Raw genomic sequence first — 21,795 nt, 5'->3', positions numbered from 1 at the left:
ATGAGGGTGCGGTCTATTACCTGTTAGTCTACCGAATTTGCTGTGATGATAAAGTGATTTTACCTTAATAACTGTTGTCTTGACAGCCTCCACTCTTCTACTCTAAATCTAAGCCCACACCACCTGTTACCGTAGATGCTACTGTATGAGCTTAGAACTGTCGCCAAATGGCCATTAATGAGTTTGTTGGAAGCCATCGTCAACTATTGTCAACTGCAATTATTTGTATTAAAAAATGGAGTAGATCAGTTGTGAATGTGCTGCTTTTCCTTAAAAGCAGTCAGAGTGTTGTCATCTGCTCTGTCAGTTTTGGTGTGATGACAATGGTCGAAGGAGAGAGAATGCAAAATGGAAGTATGGAGTGTTATGACCCAGCTGTTCTGCCCAAGGCAGTTGGAAGATGTAGCCTGGATGGTGGACACCAGTGGGTTCTTGTTCATGTAATAAGACTTTGCTTGAAACTTAAAAAGCCTTTCATTATAGCAACTTGCTTGGAAGGTGTATTGGATTGTCAGCCATCATGGTTTGCAAAACTGGTGACAAACTGGAACAGCCATTAAATGACCCATTGCCCCCCCCCAAAGGAAGTCCCGTCATCCAAGAATGCTGCCATGCGCAATGCGGCATAGCGTCTGTTGAATTCCAAAGGCAGCAGAAAATGGCGTCCCTGAGTGGCTTAAGATAGACTGGAATTGGAGGGTTGCAACAATGTGGACTGAGGAAAAGAGAACTAGCCAGGATGGCCATTCTCGGGCAGTGCTCAGGAGAGATGTCAGGCTGTAGAAGGAAGGCTGCATCAATAAGGATTATGGAAAGGATTGCAGTGAGTGAGAGCAGGAGAGATGTAAGCATTGAGGGCAACCTACAGGAGTGTAAGTAGGCCCACGGATAATGAAATGTTATGGTCACACTGTACTGGTATGAAGGCAATGACATTGCCGTTGTAGAGTACCTGACATTGGGTCCCTCAGAGTAGGAGAGCAGAGCGGAGCATGGAAAGGGTGCCGGAGCTCTGCATGACAGGTTGGTCAGCAGCGAAATGATGACATAGAAGCAGGAGTTGAGAAAGTTGGCACACAGATACAGGAGAATGCCAAAATGTCATGGAGTGCCACGAGTGAAGAAACCACCAATGCTAACGATCCAGTTGCCAGCATTACACTGAACAGTGGTAGGAACCCACTGAAACTACAGCGCACAACATCGTAGGTTACTAACGTACCAGCATAACATTGAGTCAACGGTCTGGGAGGCCACATCAATGAACTCTCCGTAACAGCATTGGTGCACGAGTAGAGTAGCATATGGTAGTGGACACAAGTTAAAAATAGATTAGAGAGGGGTGGATGGCCATTGGAGTTTGCAGGCGATTTTACGATAGAAGCATACAGTAATGTGCCGAAAGAGTGTGGCCACTAGCCAAATACAATGACGAGAAGAAGCATGTAGTTCTATCCCTTTCTCAGTCCTTACAAACAGTGGAGTTGTCCCAGCAACAGGATTAGTAAGGCAAAGACATTTCAAGTCTTAGGAATGTTCGATACATGTTTGGGATAATAATAACTGCTAGGTAGATGTTTTTCCTATGTAGGCAAACGGTTGTGTAAGTATAGGATGTGAACACGGAGTGCAGGATTTAGAAAGATTGTATTATAACACCATCGACAATGTGCTTTTCAAGAAAAAATGTGGAGCTGGCAGTGTATAGTATCAAATTATTAGGCATCATTAGAATGTGTGCCATATGAAAAGTGGGTATCACAGAAATGTGTGCCATGCATTATGGATTGTTTTGGAAGTTGTTAAAGAGCATTCAGTGTATTGTATATGTATGTCATATGCTGGATAATATATTGAAAAAAGTGATATAAGGTACCATAGGGGTGCCATACATAAAGGACTGGATTGCTTGGTGTTATACAGATGTCACGGGATAGGTAATTAAATAATTAAGGAGACACCACAAGTGTGCCTCGTGTTATGGACTGGATGACATAATGAGAAGGGAAGATAGCTCTGTGGCAACGTGTGCGTCTTGGAAGCAAGACCACCCTGAGCAGCACAGCTTTGAATGCCGGATCCACGCTTATAAATAACCTGCACTTGCACGATCTGAATGTACAAGGCCTAGTAGGATCGTTCCACCCTCACCACCCACTGCCTTGTTGCGTCTTCAGACACACATGTGTATAGACGCATAGTAAATGACCTATACAAAAAAAAGAAAAACAAAGGTATGGTGGTGCCATTGGTGTGCAACAGGTATTGGAGTGAATAGCCAAAAAGTTATGGAGGTGCCACAACTTTGCCAAACCTTATGGACTGAATTGCACAGTGTTCGGGTAGTGCTACATGTGTGCGGAGTGCCATGGAATAGAATGTTAAACAGTTATTATGCTTCAATGTATGTGCCAGATGTCATAGAATAGATAGCTTAATAGTTATGGTGGCCTTAGACGGTTGATGTCTCTGTATGTGTAGGTTAAGTATAGTTGGAGGTGTGTGTTATCTGCTATGTCAGTATTGGTTTGATGTCATAAGTGGAAGGAGGGGCAATCTAGTACACATGTATGGACTGTTATGACCTAGGTGTTCTGTGAAATGCATTTGGAAGATGTAGCTTGGGTAATGGGCACTGTTGGATCCGTGTTCCTGTAAAATGCCGTTACCTGTAGCTTAAGAGGTCGTTCAATAAAGCAACATACTTGAACGATGCATGGGAGTGTCTGCAATTATCCACTACAACACAAAAGCAGAGGCGAGATCAGAGTTCATTCAAGCGCACAGTGTGATGAATGAGGGCAGTGGGTGGGTGTCTGGGTTTATGATAATTGGCAAGAGACATATAGTGTGAACTGCCATCTGAGCCCAGCTGCAAATAAATAATAAGGTACAAGAACAGTGATTAACCTCTAGTTTGCGGTCTCTATGAGCATGTGTAGAGGCCATTTGTATCATACATTATATGAGCTACGTATTCAATCTAATCGTGCAAGTACCTAGACATTTAATCATGTGTGAACATACATGGAAATGTCTTGACTGCACGCCACACCCTCAACTCCCTCCATGACCCAGTCACTGGCCAGGAGACAACACCAAAAAGGACACGCATGTGCACACACACAGAAACAGTTGTCACCACAACTTCAATGTCTTTTGGGGGAAGAGGTAGAGGAATGGAAGCAATTGTAACAATCACTGATTTGGGATAACCTCAGTGAAATCAAGTAATTATAATATTAAACACAATAATAAATAATCATTCTTATGCCAATGCTGCAAAGTATCAACAGCTGGAGGAAGGGTGACACACGTCCGTCTGCTGAAGACCACCTTTGAGCAAGTTACTAATGTGTATTGACATGTGCGTAGTTAATGGGGGGTAAAGGGGGAATAAATCCCCCCAGAATATTAAGCAGGGGGGATACAATAGGATGTACCCCCCCCCACAATCTGAGCAAAGGGAAAGAAGGGCTGTTTAGGTTTTGCAATTGTAAAGCACGGTCATTTGTTTTTGTTTTGTTTAGAAGAACAAGTTACTTTCTTACTTGGTAAAGTTCTTTCGATGGGATGGTCCGACGACGTATTCCATATCTATGACATGTAATCACCACAGCTGTGCTGCTTCGGAAACTTTTTTCGGCGTCTGCGTCCTGCGTCGATGACGTCGACGCGCCGTCGTCGAGGACCTCCTCCGACGTCCGACATCATCCGATGTGATAAGTAGGACGCACGACGCCCGTAGCCTCAATTGTAGTTTTTTACCCCAGAACGTGTGACATTAGTCAACTTAGTCAGACACAAAGCCTTGCGGAACGTAAGCTGCAATCGCAAAAGAAATTCTGCAGCGGGGAAGGCAGAGCGGGAGCGATATGGAATACGTCGTCGGACCATCCCATTGAAAGAACGTTACCAGGTAAGAAAGTAACTTGTTCTTCGAGGGGATTGGGTCCTCCGACGTATTCCATATCTATGACAGACTCCCAAAGCAGTACCAGAGCAAGGAGGAGGGAAAGAATTTAGAATCAAAATTTAGAATAGCCAATCAAATAGCAGAGCAAAGGACCGCCTTGCCAAAGGCCAGATCCTGTCCTCGGATGGAATCGAGGGAATAGTGACGTACAAATGTATGTACTGAAGCCCAGGTGGCTGCATCACAGATGTTGCGAATAGGAACACCCCTCTGCAGGGCAGTAGATGCAGCCATACCCCTGGTAGAATGGGCCCGCAAGCCAGCCGGTGGGTCCTTACCCGCCAAGCGGTAACACTCCGAGATGGCCAAAATAATCTAGCGAGACAAAGTCTGTTTCATCACAGCTTGCCCCAAACGCTTTCCAGCGTAACCAATAAAGAGTTGATCGTCCACTCTGACCCGGGACATGCGTGAAACATAAAAGCTTAAAGCTCTCCTAGGATCAAGCCTATGGAGCCTCTCCTCTTCCTTACCAGGATGCGGAGGAGGGTAGAATGCCGGAAGAACAACCTTCTGGGCCAAATGAAATTCCGTCACTACCTTCGGAAGAAAAGAAGGACGAACTCTAAGGACAACCCTACAGTGAAGGGTGGCTTCACTGAAAGTGCCTGTAACTCACTCACTCTGCGAGCGGAAGTCACCACAACTAAAAACACAGTTTTCAGAGTTAACAGCCTCAAAGGGAAAGAATGTAAAGGCTCAAACGGAGCACCCATAAGAAACTTAAGAACAAGGTTTAAATCCCAACCGGGCACCAGGAAAGGTGACGGAGGGAACACATTAGTGAGCCCTTTCAGAAACTGTGAAATTAAAGGGATTTTAAAGTAAGAACACTCTTCAGACGAGCGCTTAAAGATGGACAGCACCGCCAGGTAACCTTTAATGGTACCCACTTGCAAGCCCCTGTGGGCCAAGAAAGTAAAAAGGACAGAACCATGGGGATGTCACATGCAAAAGGATCCACATTCTGAACTCTGCGCCATTCTCAGAACTTACGCCAACGGCAACGGTACAGAGACTTTGTTGCTGGCCTTCGGGCCGAAAGAAACACCTCCATCACGTCTTCAGGGAGGTCCCAATCGTTATACCTCAACCTTTCAGAAGCCAAGCGTGAAGGTTGAGGGATCTGACCTCTGGATGGAGAAACTGACCCGCCTCCCGTGAGAGCAGATTGTCTCAGTAGGGAAGACAACGTGGAGGGCAGATGGACAAATTGAGAAGGTCCGGGTACCACGTCCTCCAAGCCCATGCCGGGGCAATGAGGATCATCCGGGAACTGAACTTCCGTAACCTTCGCAGCACTTGCGGGATGACGGGGACTGGAGGAAACGCGTACAGCAGCAGGAATGACCACTCCACCACGAACACGTCTCTTAAGGCTCCTTTTGGAGGAAATTCCTGTGAGCAAAACCTTTCGCACTTCCGGTTGACACTGGAGGCAAAGAGATCCACTTGAGGGGTCCCCCAAAGGGCGAAGATCTCCAGGAGAATCTCCTGAGCCAACTCCCACTCGTGAGAGATCGCGCTCTGCCTGCTCAGAGCGTCCGCCGTCACATTTTCATCTCCGGCCAGATGAACTGCCAAGATCGAAACTTCCTGCTGGATGGCCCAGAACTCGAGCTGCATCGCCTCCCTGCACAGAGGAAGTGACCCTGCCCCCCCCCTTTTTAGTTGAGGTATTGCATGACCACTGTGTTGTCCGTCAGGATCAGGACACTCTTTCCTCGCACAGTCAGTAGAAAAGCCTTCAGGGCTAGCCTGACGGCCCTCAGCTCCAACAGATTGATATGGAGTCTGGACTCCGACGGAGACCAACGACCGCTGACTGTCAGCCCGTTGGCATGAGCTCCCCATCCCGTGAGGGATGCATCCGTCACGATCGTCACCTCTGGCCAGGGAAGCCAAAATGGAGCCCCCTTCATCAAGTTGCCTTCGACGGCCCACCACAGAAGGTCCCGGGCGACCGAGGGCGGCACCTGAACCGGGTCCGACATCCTGCCGGAGGACTGCGACCATTGCGTCTTGAGTGCCCACTGCAAAGATCTCATCCGCAGGCGAGCCTCTGGCACCAGAAGAATGCAGGATGCCATGAGGCCGAGCAACCTCAAGAACTTGAACGCTGGGAGCGTCTGGGCATGCTGAAACTTGTGCACCATCTGCTGAATGTGAAGAGCCCTCACCTGGGGAGGAAAACACTGCCCCCGGGAAGTGTCGAGCACTGCTCCGATGTACTGGAGCAGCTGTGTTGCGTCAAATGGGACTTCTTTAAATTGAGGGAGAAGCCCAGCCTGTGAAGGGAGTGGCAGGTGACGGACAGATGATCCAGGACTTGCTCGGGAGAGCTCCCCCTGATCAACCAATCGTCCAGGTAGGGGTAGACGTGAATCCCCCCTTGCCTGAGATGCGCTGCCACCACCACCATGAGCTTGGTGAAAACCCTCGAGGCGGAGGTCAATCCGAACGGCAGGACCCGAAACTGAAAGTGCGAGTCGCCAACCGCGAACCTCAGGTACTTCTTGTGCTTGGGATGGATCGGCACATGGAAGTAAGCATCCTTGAGGTCGAGTGACACCAACCAGTCCTGAAGCTGAAGGGCCTGGAGGACTTGAGAGAGAGTAACCATCTTGAACTTGTCCTTCCTGAGGAGTTTGTTCAAACCACACAAGTCCATGATGGGTCTCAATCCCCCGTCTTTCTTCGAAATCAAAAAATAAGGGGAATACCATCCCTTGTTCCTCTCCGCTACAGGCACCAGTTCTATGGCGCCTTTCTCCAGCAGGGCTTGAATTTCCTGCGCAAGGAGCGGATCCGGACTCTGCAAAGAGAGGTTCCCCGGTGGATTGTCGCGAGGCCTGTGCCGAAAGGGAAGACAGTAGCCGTGGGTTATGATCTCCAGAACCCACACATCTGAAGTAATGGCTTGCCACTCTACAAGATGCTGAGCCAGCCTTCCCCCAACTGACGAACCATGGGACATGGCCTCATGACTGAGTGGGAGCGGCTGCGGCGTTACCTGAGGGCAAAGAGTCAACTGCCCGAGCGGCCTTGGCACCACGAGTACCCTGTCGTCCACCTCTGGTACCCCTGCGTTGGCCTCTTTGACTGCCAGCTCCTTTCGCTTTACTGAAGGACGAGTAATAGCGAAAGGAACCACCCCTCCACTGCTGTCCCCTAGGACGAAAAGGCGGAGGTTGGTGGACTGCAGCGCCCAACGACTTTGCTGCAGCTTTTGAGGTCTGCAACCTCTCAAGGCTCTCGTCAGCCTTGCTGCCAAAAAGGTGTTCACCGTCAAAGGGTATGTTGAGGAGCCGGGACTGCACATCAGCAGCAAACCCCAACTTCCGCAACCACGCAAACCTGCGTATCACGGTGCTCGCCACCATGGACCTACTGACGCATTCAGCTAAGTCCAAACCCGAATGAACGGACTCACACATGGCATCCTTACCATCCTGGACCATAGCAAGGAAACCATCCAGTTCGTCCCCTTCGGGAATATGTTCAGCCGCTAACGCAACGCAGTTTCACAGAGTGTGTGTGAAACAAGGCAAGGCACAAATGGAGTTGGCCGCCTGAAGCGCCATACCACCAGAAGAAAACACTTTCTTCGCCCAGCCATCAAAACCTTTGTCGTCCCTATCAGGAGGGATGGTAGGGTACGACGCCTGCTTTGCCGGGGCCGTGGCCGCCTGCACCACCAAACTCTCCGGTGTGGGGTGCCTGGTCAAGTAGCAGGGGTCGCTACTGGCTGGACGGTATTTTCGCGACAAGGATCTGCCCACTGCTGGGAGACTCTCCGGAGCAGTCCAAGCCGCCGCCACCCTTCTCTGTAAAGCCATATGGAACGGCAGTACCGGGTCAGTTGGGGGACCAACATCAAGGATGTCCGTTAGATCATCCTGCACAAACTCCCCTGGGAGAGCAGACCATCCCAAGTACTCAGAAATCCTAGCCATAAGGCGCCGGTACGAGGAATCGGCATGAGAGCCAGGCTCAGGCCTACAAAACTCCACCTCCGGAGAGGTGTCCAGTCCACTGGCATCATGCAGTGACCGCCTCAAATCGTCAAACTGACTATGGCCCGAGACAATTTCATCTGGAACCTGACTAGGAACCAGGCCATCAGAATCCTCATCCGCCTCTGAAATATATTCCAGGTGGCGAAAAGAAGGCACCCGAGAGTGCTTGCTCCTAACCAGAGCCTTCCTAGGGGGTTCCCCCGTGCCACGGGGTACCTCCGACACGAAAGGCGTCGATGGCGTCGAGCGAATCGGCGCCAGCGTCGAGAGAACAGGCATCGGCGCTGAGAGGATCGGCGTCGAGGAAATCGGCGTCAACGTCAGATGCAGCGCCGCCAGCATCGGTGGCGTCGACACAGCCCTCGAAGCCGGAGCCCCGAGCGTGTCCTTCGACGACCTGAGCGTCGACGGCTTTGACGACTTCCTCGGAGCCGGAGCCTCGAGAAAGCCTGTCGACGCCCTCAACGCCTCAGACGTCGATGTCTTCCTCGAAGACCTCAAAGGTGCACACGGTCTCAAACGCGTCGTGGACCGGGACCTGGAACGGGTACGTCGAGAACGAGTCTCCTTGTCCGAACGGACCTCTCCCGTGACTCGTGCCGACCACTCTTGCGAGCGGTGTCTCTCGACCTCTCACGACCGACCCCACCCGGGGGCGCGGACGGCTTAGTACCCTGCGACTCAAGAATTGCCAGCATTTTCTTCCCGAAGGAAGCCCATTCCTCTGGCATCGCACGGCTGGTGGGGTAAGCGACCTGCCGGGCAGAGTCCTCCGAAGAGGACCTGGAAGACGACCGGTTACGGCGCTTCCGAGAATGCCTCGAAGAGGCTGAGGAGTGGCGAGACCGACTCCTAGAAGGAGACCCACGAGATTTCCGACGATGACGCGGAAAGTCACCCCTCGAATCATCCGTCGAAAGCCCCGCAGACCTCGACTTCTGGGGCTTGGACACCCGACCTACCGACAACTTCTTCTTACATTCGCGTAAGGCTTTGGACGTGAGCGACTGACAGTCGATACAGTCATTCGTGTCGTGGGCCTCCCCGAGGCACCAGAGTCAGGCGTCGTGCGAGTCTGTCACCGACATCTTGGACCCACACTCCCCGCACTTCTTGAAGCCCGGACGCGGGGTCGAAGACGAAGTAGAAGACATCTTCACACAAAGGATTTTCATAAAAACAAACAGGTTTGAAGAACCGAGAAGAACAGAACTCCAAAGAGTCGAGGCGTTAACCGAGATTCACGAAGCAACACGTTCACGGGAAAAACAGAACTGAGGCTACGGGCGTCGTGCGTCCTACTTATCACATCGGATGACGTCGGACGTCGGCGGAGGTCCTCGACGACGGCGCGTCGACGTCATCGACGCAGGACGCAGACGCCGAAAAAAGTTTCCGAAGCAGCACAGCTGTGGTGATTACATGTCATAGATATGGAATATATCAGAGGACCCAATCCCCTCGAAATGTGCATTTCTTTTTCCAAGTGGTCAAAATACAAATAGACACAGCATTTCTTAACTTGCAGTACTCATTATCATTGCCCTGGTAGAGTAGGGGGGAGAGTGGGTGTACAGCCGGATGAAGTCACACCCCCACCCACCTTCCTGTAGGAGGTTGGAGGGTAAATACGAAAACCCAAAACAATGTGCAGAGCATCTTTTCAATGATAAAAATGCATTGGTATACAAATAAAATTGCTGTAATTTTATAATTTTCTGCACTCACACCATCCCTGCAATGCATGCATGCACAGACCTCAACACTGCTCCGCACAAACTGCCTCCAGACCTGTTCTGCACCAATGTCACCCCCACACTGCATCCACACAACCCCAAAACAATGCTGCACACACAGACTCTAGCACTTTTACTCACTTTACTGCACTGAGCCATCCCTGCACTGCATGCAGGCACACAGCCGCAACACTTCCCTGCAAACATTGCATCAAGCACTGCACACACACCCCTCATCACAGAATCGCATACACATAAACACACACATACACATCTCCTCTTGCACTGCACTGTACACACACAGCTCACCTTCAACACCACACACATTGTCCTCAGCACTGCATTGTACCTCACACAAAGATAATTCCACTACTGCACACATACTTCCACAGCACTACACACACACCACTCTCAGCACTGTACTGCATGCACACATACAAACCACCCAACCAGTGCATTGCACACAAACACATGCAACACACGCACACACACATGTACACACACTGTGCTGGTGCTGCAATGCACAGACACCACCCTCAGAACAGTGCTGCACATCTCCTCCCATCACTGTACTAATGGATGTTGAGGGAAGCTTGCCTAGGCCCATCCATACTGTCTGTCCAAGGAAAGCTTGCACAAGCCCTGCCTAGGCTATACCTGTTGTATTTGTGGTTGAGGCCTGTGATGGTCCTGCCCATGTTCTTTATTTGTGAAGAATGTTCATACTTTGTAGTGCTGTTGCCTAGATAGTGACTGTTATGGGTGTTCCTGAAGGAAGCTGCTGCGACCCATGCTTTACCTGGTCGCTGTGTGATGGTAGCATGTAGTGTTGCTGTCTATAATGTCCCTGCCAATTATGTGAAGAAAGCTTTCAATGTTGCTTCCTGTGCCATACATATTCTTTGTGTGGGAGTCACTTGCTTTGATTCTTTAGATACTGTACATTTCCTGTATGTCAGGAAACTTTGAACTTCTGATGCATGTGCTGTGTTTTCTGCGTGGGAATATAGTTTACACTTTTTCATTCAGTGTTGTACCTGTTTAGTGAGGTAAGGACATGTCGGAGTGAGCCACATTCACAAAACAATTCATAACCCCACACAGAAATGTAATACCACCATAGGAGCTTTGTTTGGGGAAGGTCTGTGGGAAATGGCACATTTGAAAGAATACGAAGCCAGTAAACTTAGTTAACACTTCCTGTTGCAGAGTGCACTAAACCCCACATTTAGGAAACATAACTGAAGCAGAGCTTCTGCAACCTCTCCATTCTACCTTTTGGCGGCAGGGTTGGCAGGCATAACCGGTGTCTCATTTTCACAGTCATTGCTAACTGATGCACATTGGCAGCAGTCAGACTGGTTGAACAATTTATCTGCACCGCGAGATAGTGCTTTGGATAGGATACCAACTGCTCATGGCAGGATCGGCAGGATTCCACTTCTATCCTCCTCCCAGGCATTAAGATCCCAAAGTAATTCCCTACACTCGTCTGGGGTTTTATTTGCCATCTCCGATGTGTGAAAGAAGGGTGTGAAGGGAATACCACCAACTCCGAGCTAGTGGTGGAAGTAGAAAAACTACACCATCTGCCTTTCACTGACTTGCTGCTTTGTTTAGTGTAGGTGAAGGCAAGGCAAAGATACTGAAAGCATAGCCAGGGATTTCTCCACATCAAATCTAGCAAAGCTGGCAGAGAGCAAGCAGGGCTGGTGAAAGTAAATGAAAGCAAAAATGTCGACTATAGGTCATTAAAGTGACCCACATTAACCAATTACAGCCTAGTAAAATGGCTCCTGTAGAAATGTGTGTCTGTGTTGTAAAGGTGGGTGGGAAATGGACAGCTGTGTGGGGTTTCAATGCCCAAAGTTCAATATTTTTTAAATTATGCCTGATATAGGTTATATGTAAGAGTATTTTGATCTTACCTTATCAAAAGAAGATCTAACATACGATGCCAAAACAGCAGTTTGTAATTGTTGTAGGAAGGCCATGCATGTTAAGGGGTGAAAACACATTTTGGTGAAGGGGATGCTAAAGTCAGGACACATGTAGTTGGCAGTGCGAGGGTGTCAAAATGGCCCTTTGCCTAGGGAGGCAAAAATCATTGCACTTGCCCTGCCCACTCCTACTCTCAGATGCTCCTCCACCCCGATAATCTTTTCCCACCACTCTCACTCTAATCTGTTAATAAATCTCCTCCTGTCCTTTTGTTCGCTCCCTTTTTGCACTCTTCCCCACTGCCACCTTCCAATCTCTTCCATTTCACTCTTCCACCAGCCAGGGAGAAGCTCCAAAATGATTGTCAAATACCAAAACACAAAAACTGAATATTTTCTCCTCTATGCACAACAACCTTATCAAGCCAAGCGTCCACAATTATGCTTCAGTCTCAAAATAAAATCGGTAGACATTTTTCGGAGGATGATTCCCACAGAAAGAGCACAGAAGGGGAAGCTACTGCAGACCCTCTAAACTGCCTCAGCTTCTACCTATGAGGCTGAGAGAAGCTTTAATGCTTTGCGATGATTGAAATATAAAAACAACACAATCAAATAAAATACAATAATATACAAAGGCCCTCATTCGCAGTATGGTGGTAGTCATGGGGCTATATGCGCCATGACTGCCTCCCATACCGGTACCGACTCCGGTTTGGTTCAATGGAGACTTACCGTCCATTCCGGCCTTGGAGGGACCGATAAGTCCCCATTTACCAAACCATTCCCCATTCCCATTTGAGCCCCCATAGGGCTCATAGGGCTCAATGGAAATGGAGAGGGCACAAATAAAGGGCCGGCGTATGCCAAGCCCGTTATTTGCGCCCAGGTCCCTTAACGGGTCCCGTCCTTAACACCTGGTCAGACCAGACATTAAGGAAGGGACCCGCTAAGGGACCTCGTGGTAGGGCGGTAAGGGATTACCGGCGCCGGTCTCCTTACCGGTGCCCAGTATCCCTTACCGTCCTACTCAGAATGAGGGCCAAAGTTTCCTTTTCAAACACTAAAAAACACATTTTTGCACATTGCCTTTGAATAAAATATAGAATATAATGTCTCACCTTAAAGGAGAGGGTTCAGCGTGAATAGAATAAGCACAAGTCACCCTGTTCACCCCTAATTTAAACAGCCCCATTAAGGAGCATAGGCAGGTCCCAGTGGAGAGTCTGAGGAAATATCTGGAATCATCCTTACTCACAGCCCCTGTAACAAGCTAGAAGAATGTGCTCAGCATAGTTTGTCTTTGCTGCCAAGCCCCGTAAATAAGACTAGCGACTGATTTTGTGATATCCCACTTGAAGTTCTCTGAAAGAAGGGGCATAGCTTCATTCCCGTTCTCAGTAAAACCATTTTTCAGTAAATTAGGTTAAAAACCTCTTGAACTTAAAGGCTCATATGGAGCAGTGCTCGAAGTGTACAAAAAGAAGTAGTTGAACTATGTTCCCTACTGACCTGCCACAGTTCTTGGGTTGCCACCTCCGAAGCACAATACAAACCCTCAAACACATGCACCTGCTGTGTAAGGGAACGTTCAGTGTAGTGAATTGAAGATCAAGTTTCAACTTCTTCCTACAATTTTATTTTTAAATGAAACCATTCTGGAACAGTTCCTTTTTAAAATAAAAGTAAAGGAACAGTAAAACTAAATTTAAAAAAAGTAGAGGAGCACCGCTCACAACCGCTCCACCCAATTTGACCACTGATATGCAGAGTATGTAAAGACAAAATGGTGCAAATGTTCATCCTCCTCTTCACATAATGTGCACTTTGCACTAAGTGCAGTGTTCCATTTCTTTCAATTGTTCACCAAGATATCTGCCCTAGCCAGAGCACAAAAGACATTGTATTTGAGGAGTGGACAAGGCTGAGAGATATGGTTGTTGTGATCACCCTTTTAACAAAGATACCAGCCCATCCTAATTGAACCACACACATTGATTCCTCTTCTTCCATCGTTCTTCTCCTTATCAATTGAGTATTTTTCAGTTTGTTTAACAAAGATCTATATGCATCTGTGGGATGTTCAAACGGATCGAGGATATGGTGTTATGGACAAGGGACGATTTTTTAAATCAGTAGACCGATCAGTCTACTCCACATTCTTAATGCTTCCCCTGAATGTTTTGTGACAGGAACTATATTTCCTCATATTGAAATCCTCATTAAAATATTTATTGATTTGACACTATTTTATATAAAAGAAAAGCCATTTTTATTGTGACCCTCAATTTCAATCTTCAATTTCAATAGTTGTCCATTGAACAATATTCAAGCCCCCTCACTACAACTACATTGAGAGTTTCAAAGGAATTAAGAGAACTTCTTTTCAGTACAATCACTGCTTTAAGATATCAAATGTATGGAGGTTTGTTCCAGCAGTGCACACATGCTTTATCTCTAACACTGCATTTGTAAAAATGGGTTTACAATAATCTTTAAACATTGTGCAATAGTTGAGAAAACTACAAGTATTTTGTTTTCGTTTTTTTAAAATAAATCTAATGACACATCTTTACAGGGGCTTTAATGATTGGCACTCTGCTCTATGGTAGTTTGGAGTGGGATAGTTGTGTCTTTATAAAAGTCCCCAGGGTGTCCCCTTCCCCCCCATCCAGATTTTGTGTGTCTCCTACGCCCCTGGTATTTGAGTGAGTTTTAATCGAGAAGTCTACTCCACAGCTGATTTTCTTGTGCTTTTTGTAAGCCAGAAATCAATATCATAAATGGAAATTTAAAAAAGGCAAAACGTATAAAAAATACAAACAAAAGAACTCCTCTTTTTAAATGCATTTTGGGGCTTTTTTGATGTCACTAATCCATCACAGTACAACAAAAAATAATGTCTCAAGTAAAAAACATGAAAACTAATATGGGGGGGGTTCGGGGGGGTGGATCAAAACCTGAAAGCTGAATGCATAGAGAATAAATGCCACATGCATACAAATACACAAGTTACTGATCTCTTTGAAATATATTGTTGATAAGCAGGCAGGTTGAAACCTATGATCCAGTTAATCAAGCTCCCCAGTCTATTATGAGTGCTCCAGGTAGGCATTCAACCGCAGAGTTACTGCTGCTACAGAGAGCAACCCGTATCTAAATGCCAATGTGTTTGAAACGGTGCCCGCATCATCCTTTTCTTACATTCACATCACGCCAGCAAATGTTGTAGTAGGTGCTGCCAAAGCCCAGATGAATGGCACAACAGCACCTAGTGGTGACATGATAAACAACATTGTGAAAGACTCCAATGCATATTGATCACCCTGCTCGGGGGTACTGTATGTGCGCCCCACCAGTCTCAAAGTTCAGCAACCACAATGGTCCACCACTTCATATGCTGAGTGACACCTCCTCTGAGCTTATGCTTGTGTTATCTCAAATTAAGAAAACTAGGTCTAGCAGAAGAGCATTTTCTTGGTAGATGGTAAAATATTGCAAAGCAGCTGATAATCGCAGGGAATTTTGGACGACAAATAAAAAGGCGCATTTCTGTTTATTCATACATATACTTCGCTATCCGTCCACAGTCCAGGACGGAGTTGACTACATGTGCTTTGAGATTTTGAGCATGGAGCCTAGAGGCCGCTATTGTAGTAAGGATTGCACTTAGAGAATATCAAAATAAGAAAGGCCTGAAACCAGAAAGAGCAGATCCAAAATGGCTTCAACTCATTGCTCCAAACCACTTTTACGTTTTATTCTGTGTTGCCATTATCAAAAGACACAATGACGGAAGACAATACTGGTCATCACCTGTGCAATGGGAAAACAAACTACAGGCAAAATTCCTACAAAAGGAATACAGCAGATAAAAAGAATGGTATTAGTATAATTGACGTAAAAACATTTGACCTAAAATATTTGATCACTTTTTGTTGACCTTTTTTTCGGTCAAATTTAATTAAATATATATATGGGGTGGGTAAGGGTGTGGATTAGGTTGAGGGGAAGTGGGCAGGTTGCAGGGGGGGGTCTCCCCCGCATTTTAGACCAAAAGAACGTTCAAATAATTTCGATCAAATGTGATTAGGTCAAATGTTTTCGGTCATATAGACCCAAACCAAAAAGAATACCTAAAAACGACAAATGCGTCCATGCATCTTTTATCCATGATACAAACGTATGCTCCTAGGATATTGAACCGAAAAATACGTTTCCTGAGAACTTACCTGAAAGGCATATGGTGTGTTGTCCACACAGTAGACTCTCACACTGTAATCCAACGAGTTGCAGGACAGGCACCCGAAGACGGCCAGCTTGAGCTGCTTCACTGCACAGTCCGTCAGCGGCTCCCCCACCAATGCGTACGTGCCGGGGCTGTCGAGTAGAATGTGGCAGGCATAGGGCTCCAGAAGGCAGTAACAGGAGGTGGTTTCATCTTCCGCTGACATAACTTCCTGAGAATAAAGGAATACGAGCAACATCTGTTTAGGAAATCATGGTCACCTTCAAGCAGCACACACACTAATTTAATTTACATATCATGCAATATAGGAGCTCATATCCCTTCACATTCTGAGCAGTGCAGGTTATTTTCCCAAGAATAGAACAAGTGGATTATGAAAATCATAAGTGAAAGAAACAGAAATATGGAGTTGATTCTTGCAACTATCACTGCACCTTTGATTTAAGTTTAATCAGATTCGACCACCTCCATAAACATACCCAAGGCTAAAGCCCACACTTTCTGTGCTTCAAGACCTTTCCATCCCTCCCCGGGTAATCTATGGGGAAAGCACCCCAAAACCTGTTGATGCAACCTAGAGGAGTTTCTGACTATGCATACTATATATTATGCCATGATCCAATGTATCTCAACCTAGCACACCACCTCCCAACATCACAGATCACAACGTCTTCACCGAAACCAAGAATACCGCTTATCATAGCAAAGCATAGCACCACTCATTGAGGTGCAATAATGCAACACAGCACACAACAAATCAGCAAATCACAGGACAGCACTGAACAACACAAGAAAGCCTATGTAAGTACAAAAAGGTTACAGAGGTGAAAATCAGGTTCCACACTTATTAAACATCATTTTACAGGTGTCTGACTTCAATGGAAGTGGCAATTGCAGTTTTGAGCCTAGGATAGTTGGAGGTAATTCCACTGCTCTTTAAATGATATCCTATTTTAGGGCAAAGCATGACTGTAACATGAACCACACGAATTGTACGCAATGCAGTACAGAATTGAGAGGAACAAAAAGCAAGGTCTTTGGATGCTTATCTTCAGTGAACAAAGCACTATAGTGACGCTAGAGTCTCTACTTTGGCAAAAAGTTGGAGCATCAATAGTTCAATTTCGGATTGTCTCTGGAAAAGGGTGCTCCATTTTGATGCATGATGGCGAGAAGCGATGACGTGTGTGCCGTGCTCGCTGGCCAGTGGAATCAATCTTCACCGTCATGTTCAGTACATTTCTGTGGGTGCTGTTATTCCCATGTTGTGGGGGCATCGCATAGCAGGTTAAGCTGGACGTTACCATTCAGGAGCAGAAGGGAGAGTGACTTGCTTCTGATTGGCCCGCTTCTGTAATACACAGGTGGGATGAATAACAATGGAATGGGAGGCTGCTCAGAGGCATTCCCAGCCATATAATGACCAATGAAGTAGGTGCACAAAGCCCCATCTTACAAAATATGTTTTCATGTTAAGGTCATAGAGTCTTTTCGTACACCATCACTGTATATAAAATTTGCGGTCATAAACTGGCTCCATGAAATAGCTCAACTGAAAATAATTAAAATTCTGAAACAATATTCTGGACAGTGGTAGTGGTATACGTCATGTGTATGTCAATCATTTCTTTGAGTGACTCACAATTTTCCAAAGCTTGGGTACATCTGAAAATGAAAAGGTGAGCAGGGAGGCAGGCTTGCCATGACTATGGAGAGGGCATTGAACTGGTGATGACTAACACAAGTAATTGTTCCGGAAAGAACAAGCGTGCAGCACGCAAACAATGGGTGGATCTCAAATCTCAGAAAATGTGCCATTTCTGGTTAATGTCTTAACAGCAATAATAATGTCAGGGTTTTATGTCGAATTCCTTTTAGCACTAAGCGCTGCACTAATAGCTGTTATTACTATCCACGTTAATGTCTCTCAATGTATCCACCTTGGAAGGATTAAGGGCTGAGTTGGCCCTGCAGGGATGCAAAGGTGCAGGCACGTTCCACATTGCAGAGGGCAGTGCTTAAGCCGTATCCACCGAGCATACATGTATGTTAGTTTAATAGCAACTGAATATTTTCTTTCCCGGTACCCTGAGGTTCATGGGTCTTTTGTTATTTATTTATTGTTTTATTTTTTTAATAACCTGCCTAATACCATACCTGAGTATGGTTTTTAAGCGCAGGTCCAGGGTTCGAACCTCTGTCGCTCTGTGTGATCTTGCATCCAAGACCAGCGGGTTGCCCCTGTGCTGTCCTCCGTTCACCATGAGAGGAGTACATTTCAGCACAGCTGCCACAGAGAGCAATTGCTCCATATGATAACATACAACACTGAGATTAACACTCACTGATTTGAAGTATCATCATCGTCTACCATTTCACACGGGACATATTGTTGGTGACCCTGCAATACTCTTGTGATGTATGATTTGCTCTGTTGGCTCCACCTGCTTCTACACTTCAGCATGGTCTGCAAGCGGCGGCTCTCCAGATGTGTGTGACTCCAACTCCCATGATCCCTCACCATTGATCTTGCCGGCTAGAGCCGATGTCGATTGCAGTGCAAAACACCCTGGGAGCCAAATGTTGCACTCTCCTGCACAGTATTGTATTGTTGGGGTAGGGAAAATCTTCCATCATGTATGACCTGAATTAGGTGCTTGTTAAGGTTTCACACTTTCAAAACTAACAACAGTCTATATTGGCATGGAGAAATCTAATGAGGAAAATGATGATGAAATCTATGTATTCTTCTAAGACGATTGATATCTATGTGTTTTTGTGATATGCCAGACATGCGTATCCACAGCCCCTGTTCACGGACACCATTCATATGTTTACCCCGTGGGGAGGCATTGAGTCCCATTTCAGAGGATCTCACCATGGTGGGGTGTGGATGGAAGATACATAATCACAGCATATCCCGAGTAGGTTTGGCATTACTCTCGCGGTTGGGCAGTGGTAGGGGTAGATCTTAGTTCAGCAGGGCATGCGATAACACACAAAGATTGGCACACGTCTAGTTTCCATGATTTCAGATACAGCCCCAACATGTGAGTGCCATATTGGCTCCAGCATGACGGGTGTGCTTGAGTGTTTGAATTTGAAGTTTCTTTCAAATGGATATTATTCCAAAGTGTTGCAATATACCTACAAGTCGGGTCTGAGGGCTCTTGACTTTCCTTTATAATTACCAGGAAAAACGTATAAATAAATAAATAAATAAATCGCACAGCAAGCATCACCAAAACAAATTGCATTGACTTCACACTGAGGACACAGTCATCATTCGCAGTTGGGATCTCATATGTGCGTACCCTGCACCTGCGTCCACAGGAGAACTAATGCCACTCCGCCCGGTGCATGGTCCCAGTGGAGCTGCAATGGATGGGCCTGTCAACACCTTCTGCAGGGTCCCAAGTGGCCTGCGCTGCAAATACATTGTACGCTTCTAGAATGGGCCCAACGAAACTGTGTTGCAAGCATACTCCCACATCTCGCAGCTTTGACATGGATAAACATAGCTACATCAGTGGCCACGCTTCTAAGCATTATGTGTCCACACGTGCACATCACACTGCCAGTTTTTACACAATCGTTGCACGGCTGTTCATGCATGTACCACGCATCTTCAGTCTGGATATAGGGGTGATATACCAGAAGCTATGCATGCGCCTTGCCCTGGCACCTGCAGGTTTATACCCGTTAAGGTGTTTTTTTTTTTTTTTGCCTTAAATAAGTCTCCTGATTGTTCTTAGGAGAAGAGTTACAACAGCTAGAGAGACAGATCCAGAAGGAGCCTGCAATTGAAGTTAAATTAATAACCAATGGGCTGATAGGTAACCCGTGCATGTGGGATTGCTTGCAACACCTGGCCAGAAACATGGTGAGGAGAGAAAGCTGGTTTGTTACGTGCTTGCTTTATTAAAAAAGAGACACCAAAAAGTAAATGGGTGTAAATATGAATGCCCGATGCCTCAATTTCCAGAATGCAGAAGGGGTGCACGTATTGAAAATTATCCAATGTTTCTTGATGATATTGGTCATTTAAAAACTCTGGTCCGTAAAAGTATTAACACAGACAATACGATCATCTTTCATTTTAGCTGGTTTTGGTTTCAACAACGACTCTCTCACTATCTTCTAAGACTCTCCCCTACATTTAGAATAGCTCCTCTGACTCTGATTGGATCTCTACTTTATAGTGATCTGTTTCTTTGGCATTTGCCACTGGCTTCTTTTTGCAGGTTCCCTTTTGGGGTTCCTCTTGTCCTGTGGTTATGAACTGCATTTTCATGTATTGAAGATTCTCACGTACCGGTCTAGTGACACCATGGTTGCCTGCCCTCCACCTACCTAGGCAGGTGAGCGTTACACCCTCAGCATTACTTGTAGTAATTTTTCTACTTGTATATTGGCCCTTCTGGGTTTGTCTATTGATCTAATATGTGTGTTGTGAGCACTGATATTGCTATGTGTAAAAAGCTCATATTAGAAGCTTTTCTTGTATTATGTACCTTGTAGGACTGATTCTTCCTCCTACTCCAACTTATCCATTGAAGTTGAGACCCCCCACGAGCTCCAGATAAGGTAAATTATCCCTTTGTGGTCCTCCAGTTCAATTATTTAGAACTTTCCGAAGTATTTAAGCTATTCACCAGCTGATCCTTTGTTTTTATATGTTTTAACTCTACAGGTGCTATGAGACTGACCCAGATAAAGTCTGTGATTCTATAGGAACTAGGTTTTTCGTTGTAATTACTTTCTCCTGATGAAGGCTCGTTATTTGTGTTTATGAACAGAAACATGTCGCGACAGCTCTCTGGATTAAAAACAGAGACATGAAAATATGACATACTAATCCAAATGGAGTTTGGTACACAGCAGTTGTCCTAGATGTACCCTGTTTTTTTCTTGAACTTGTTTTAGCTAGCATTTTTTGCCTATTACGTAATCCTATGTTTTTTTAAAATATCTTTTGCTTAATTTTGTACTGTGGACCTGTGAATTTAATCATGCTTCTTAACCGTTGTGATTTATTATTAAAAATGATACTAATTTTTTAGATGTGTCTGGTCCTCCCTTCTCTTTTAGAGGTCTAGACTTTAGCACCTGTGTTACTAGCTCTGTCTTCTATTATATGTTGATATCGATCCACCCGGATATAGACAGAGTAGACTCAGCCAACTAGTTTGAACAGTTGTCTACCGGGTTTCCTCTTTTGATAATAAGTACCTTGTATAACACCATACCTAAAGACAAGCATGATGGCCAGTTTCTTTCTCTTTCTTGCAGACCCAAGAACAAGGCAGACATGGATCAGGAACACCATCCACAAGAGAACAACCCAACAGCGCCTCACAACAGAAAACTCTGTCATCGAGTGGCAAGGATAACCATGAAGAGAGGGATAGGTGGCAGATGAAGCAAAGGAGAGCTGGCACAGCTGGCAGGGAAGCCGTGCTTTGGTCCCCAAGACTGGTGTGTGCTATGAGATTACAGTGGCACCAGAACTAACAGAGATAAAAATACAGAGACTTGCCATGGAGCAGCTTCCATACCAAAACCAAAACCGTTACTCACCTGATGTGACATTTTTACCACAACCCATCCTCTACCGCAAAGGGGAGCATTCTGCAATGTGGGCACCATTGTTACAAAGCAGCTGCATCACACGGAAGAAAGATTCAGAGCTTAGCTCCCTATTTGTATATATTGCCTGTGGTAACAACTCCCAGGTGGTGGAAACAAAGTTTGATTTGTTAGGGTCCCAAGTCCAATGGGAAAAAGAGGGGAGGATTAGAAGAGGGACAGGGAGCTGGAAGTTGTGGGTTAATTGGGTGAGGCCAGAGCAGCAGAAAGCGGCAGACCAAGAGTC

General features: G+C 46.2%; 1 protein-coding gene across 4 annotated transcripts in view; it reads right to left on the bottom strand.

Moving 5' to 3' along the window:
* The window catches only part of UNC5D (unc-5 netrin receptor D), a 1,559,947-nt gene that overhangs the window by 161,097 nt on the left and 1,377,055 nt on the right, over positions 1 to 21,795 (bottom strand). For all 4 annotated transcript variants that reach the window (XM_069617969.1, XM_069617971.1, XM_069617972.1 and 1 more), the window contains one exon: positions 15,904 to 16,131. In XM_069617969.1, the coding sequence (XP_069474070.1) occupies positions 15,904 to 16,131 (228 nt within the window). The remainder of the gene's footprint in view (positions 1 to 15,903; positions 16,132 to 21,795) is intronic.

Source organism: Ambystoma mexicanum, chromosome 10, assembly GCF_040938575.1.
Source record: "Ambystoma mexicanum isolate Mex_15411 chromosome 10, UKY_AmexF1_1, whole genome shotgun sequence".
NCBI classification, from domain to species: Eukaryota; Metazoa; Chordata; class Amphibia; order Caudata; family Ambystomatidae; genus Ambystoma; species Ambystoma mexicanum.
The sequence above is the reverse complement of the archived record's forward strand: the minus strand, read 5'-3'. Positions and strand labels throughout refer to the sequence as shown.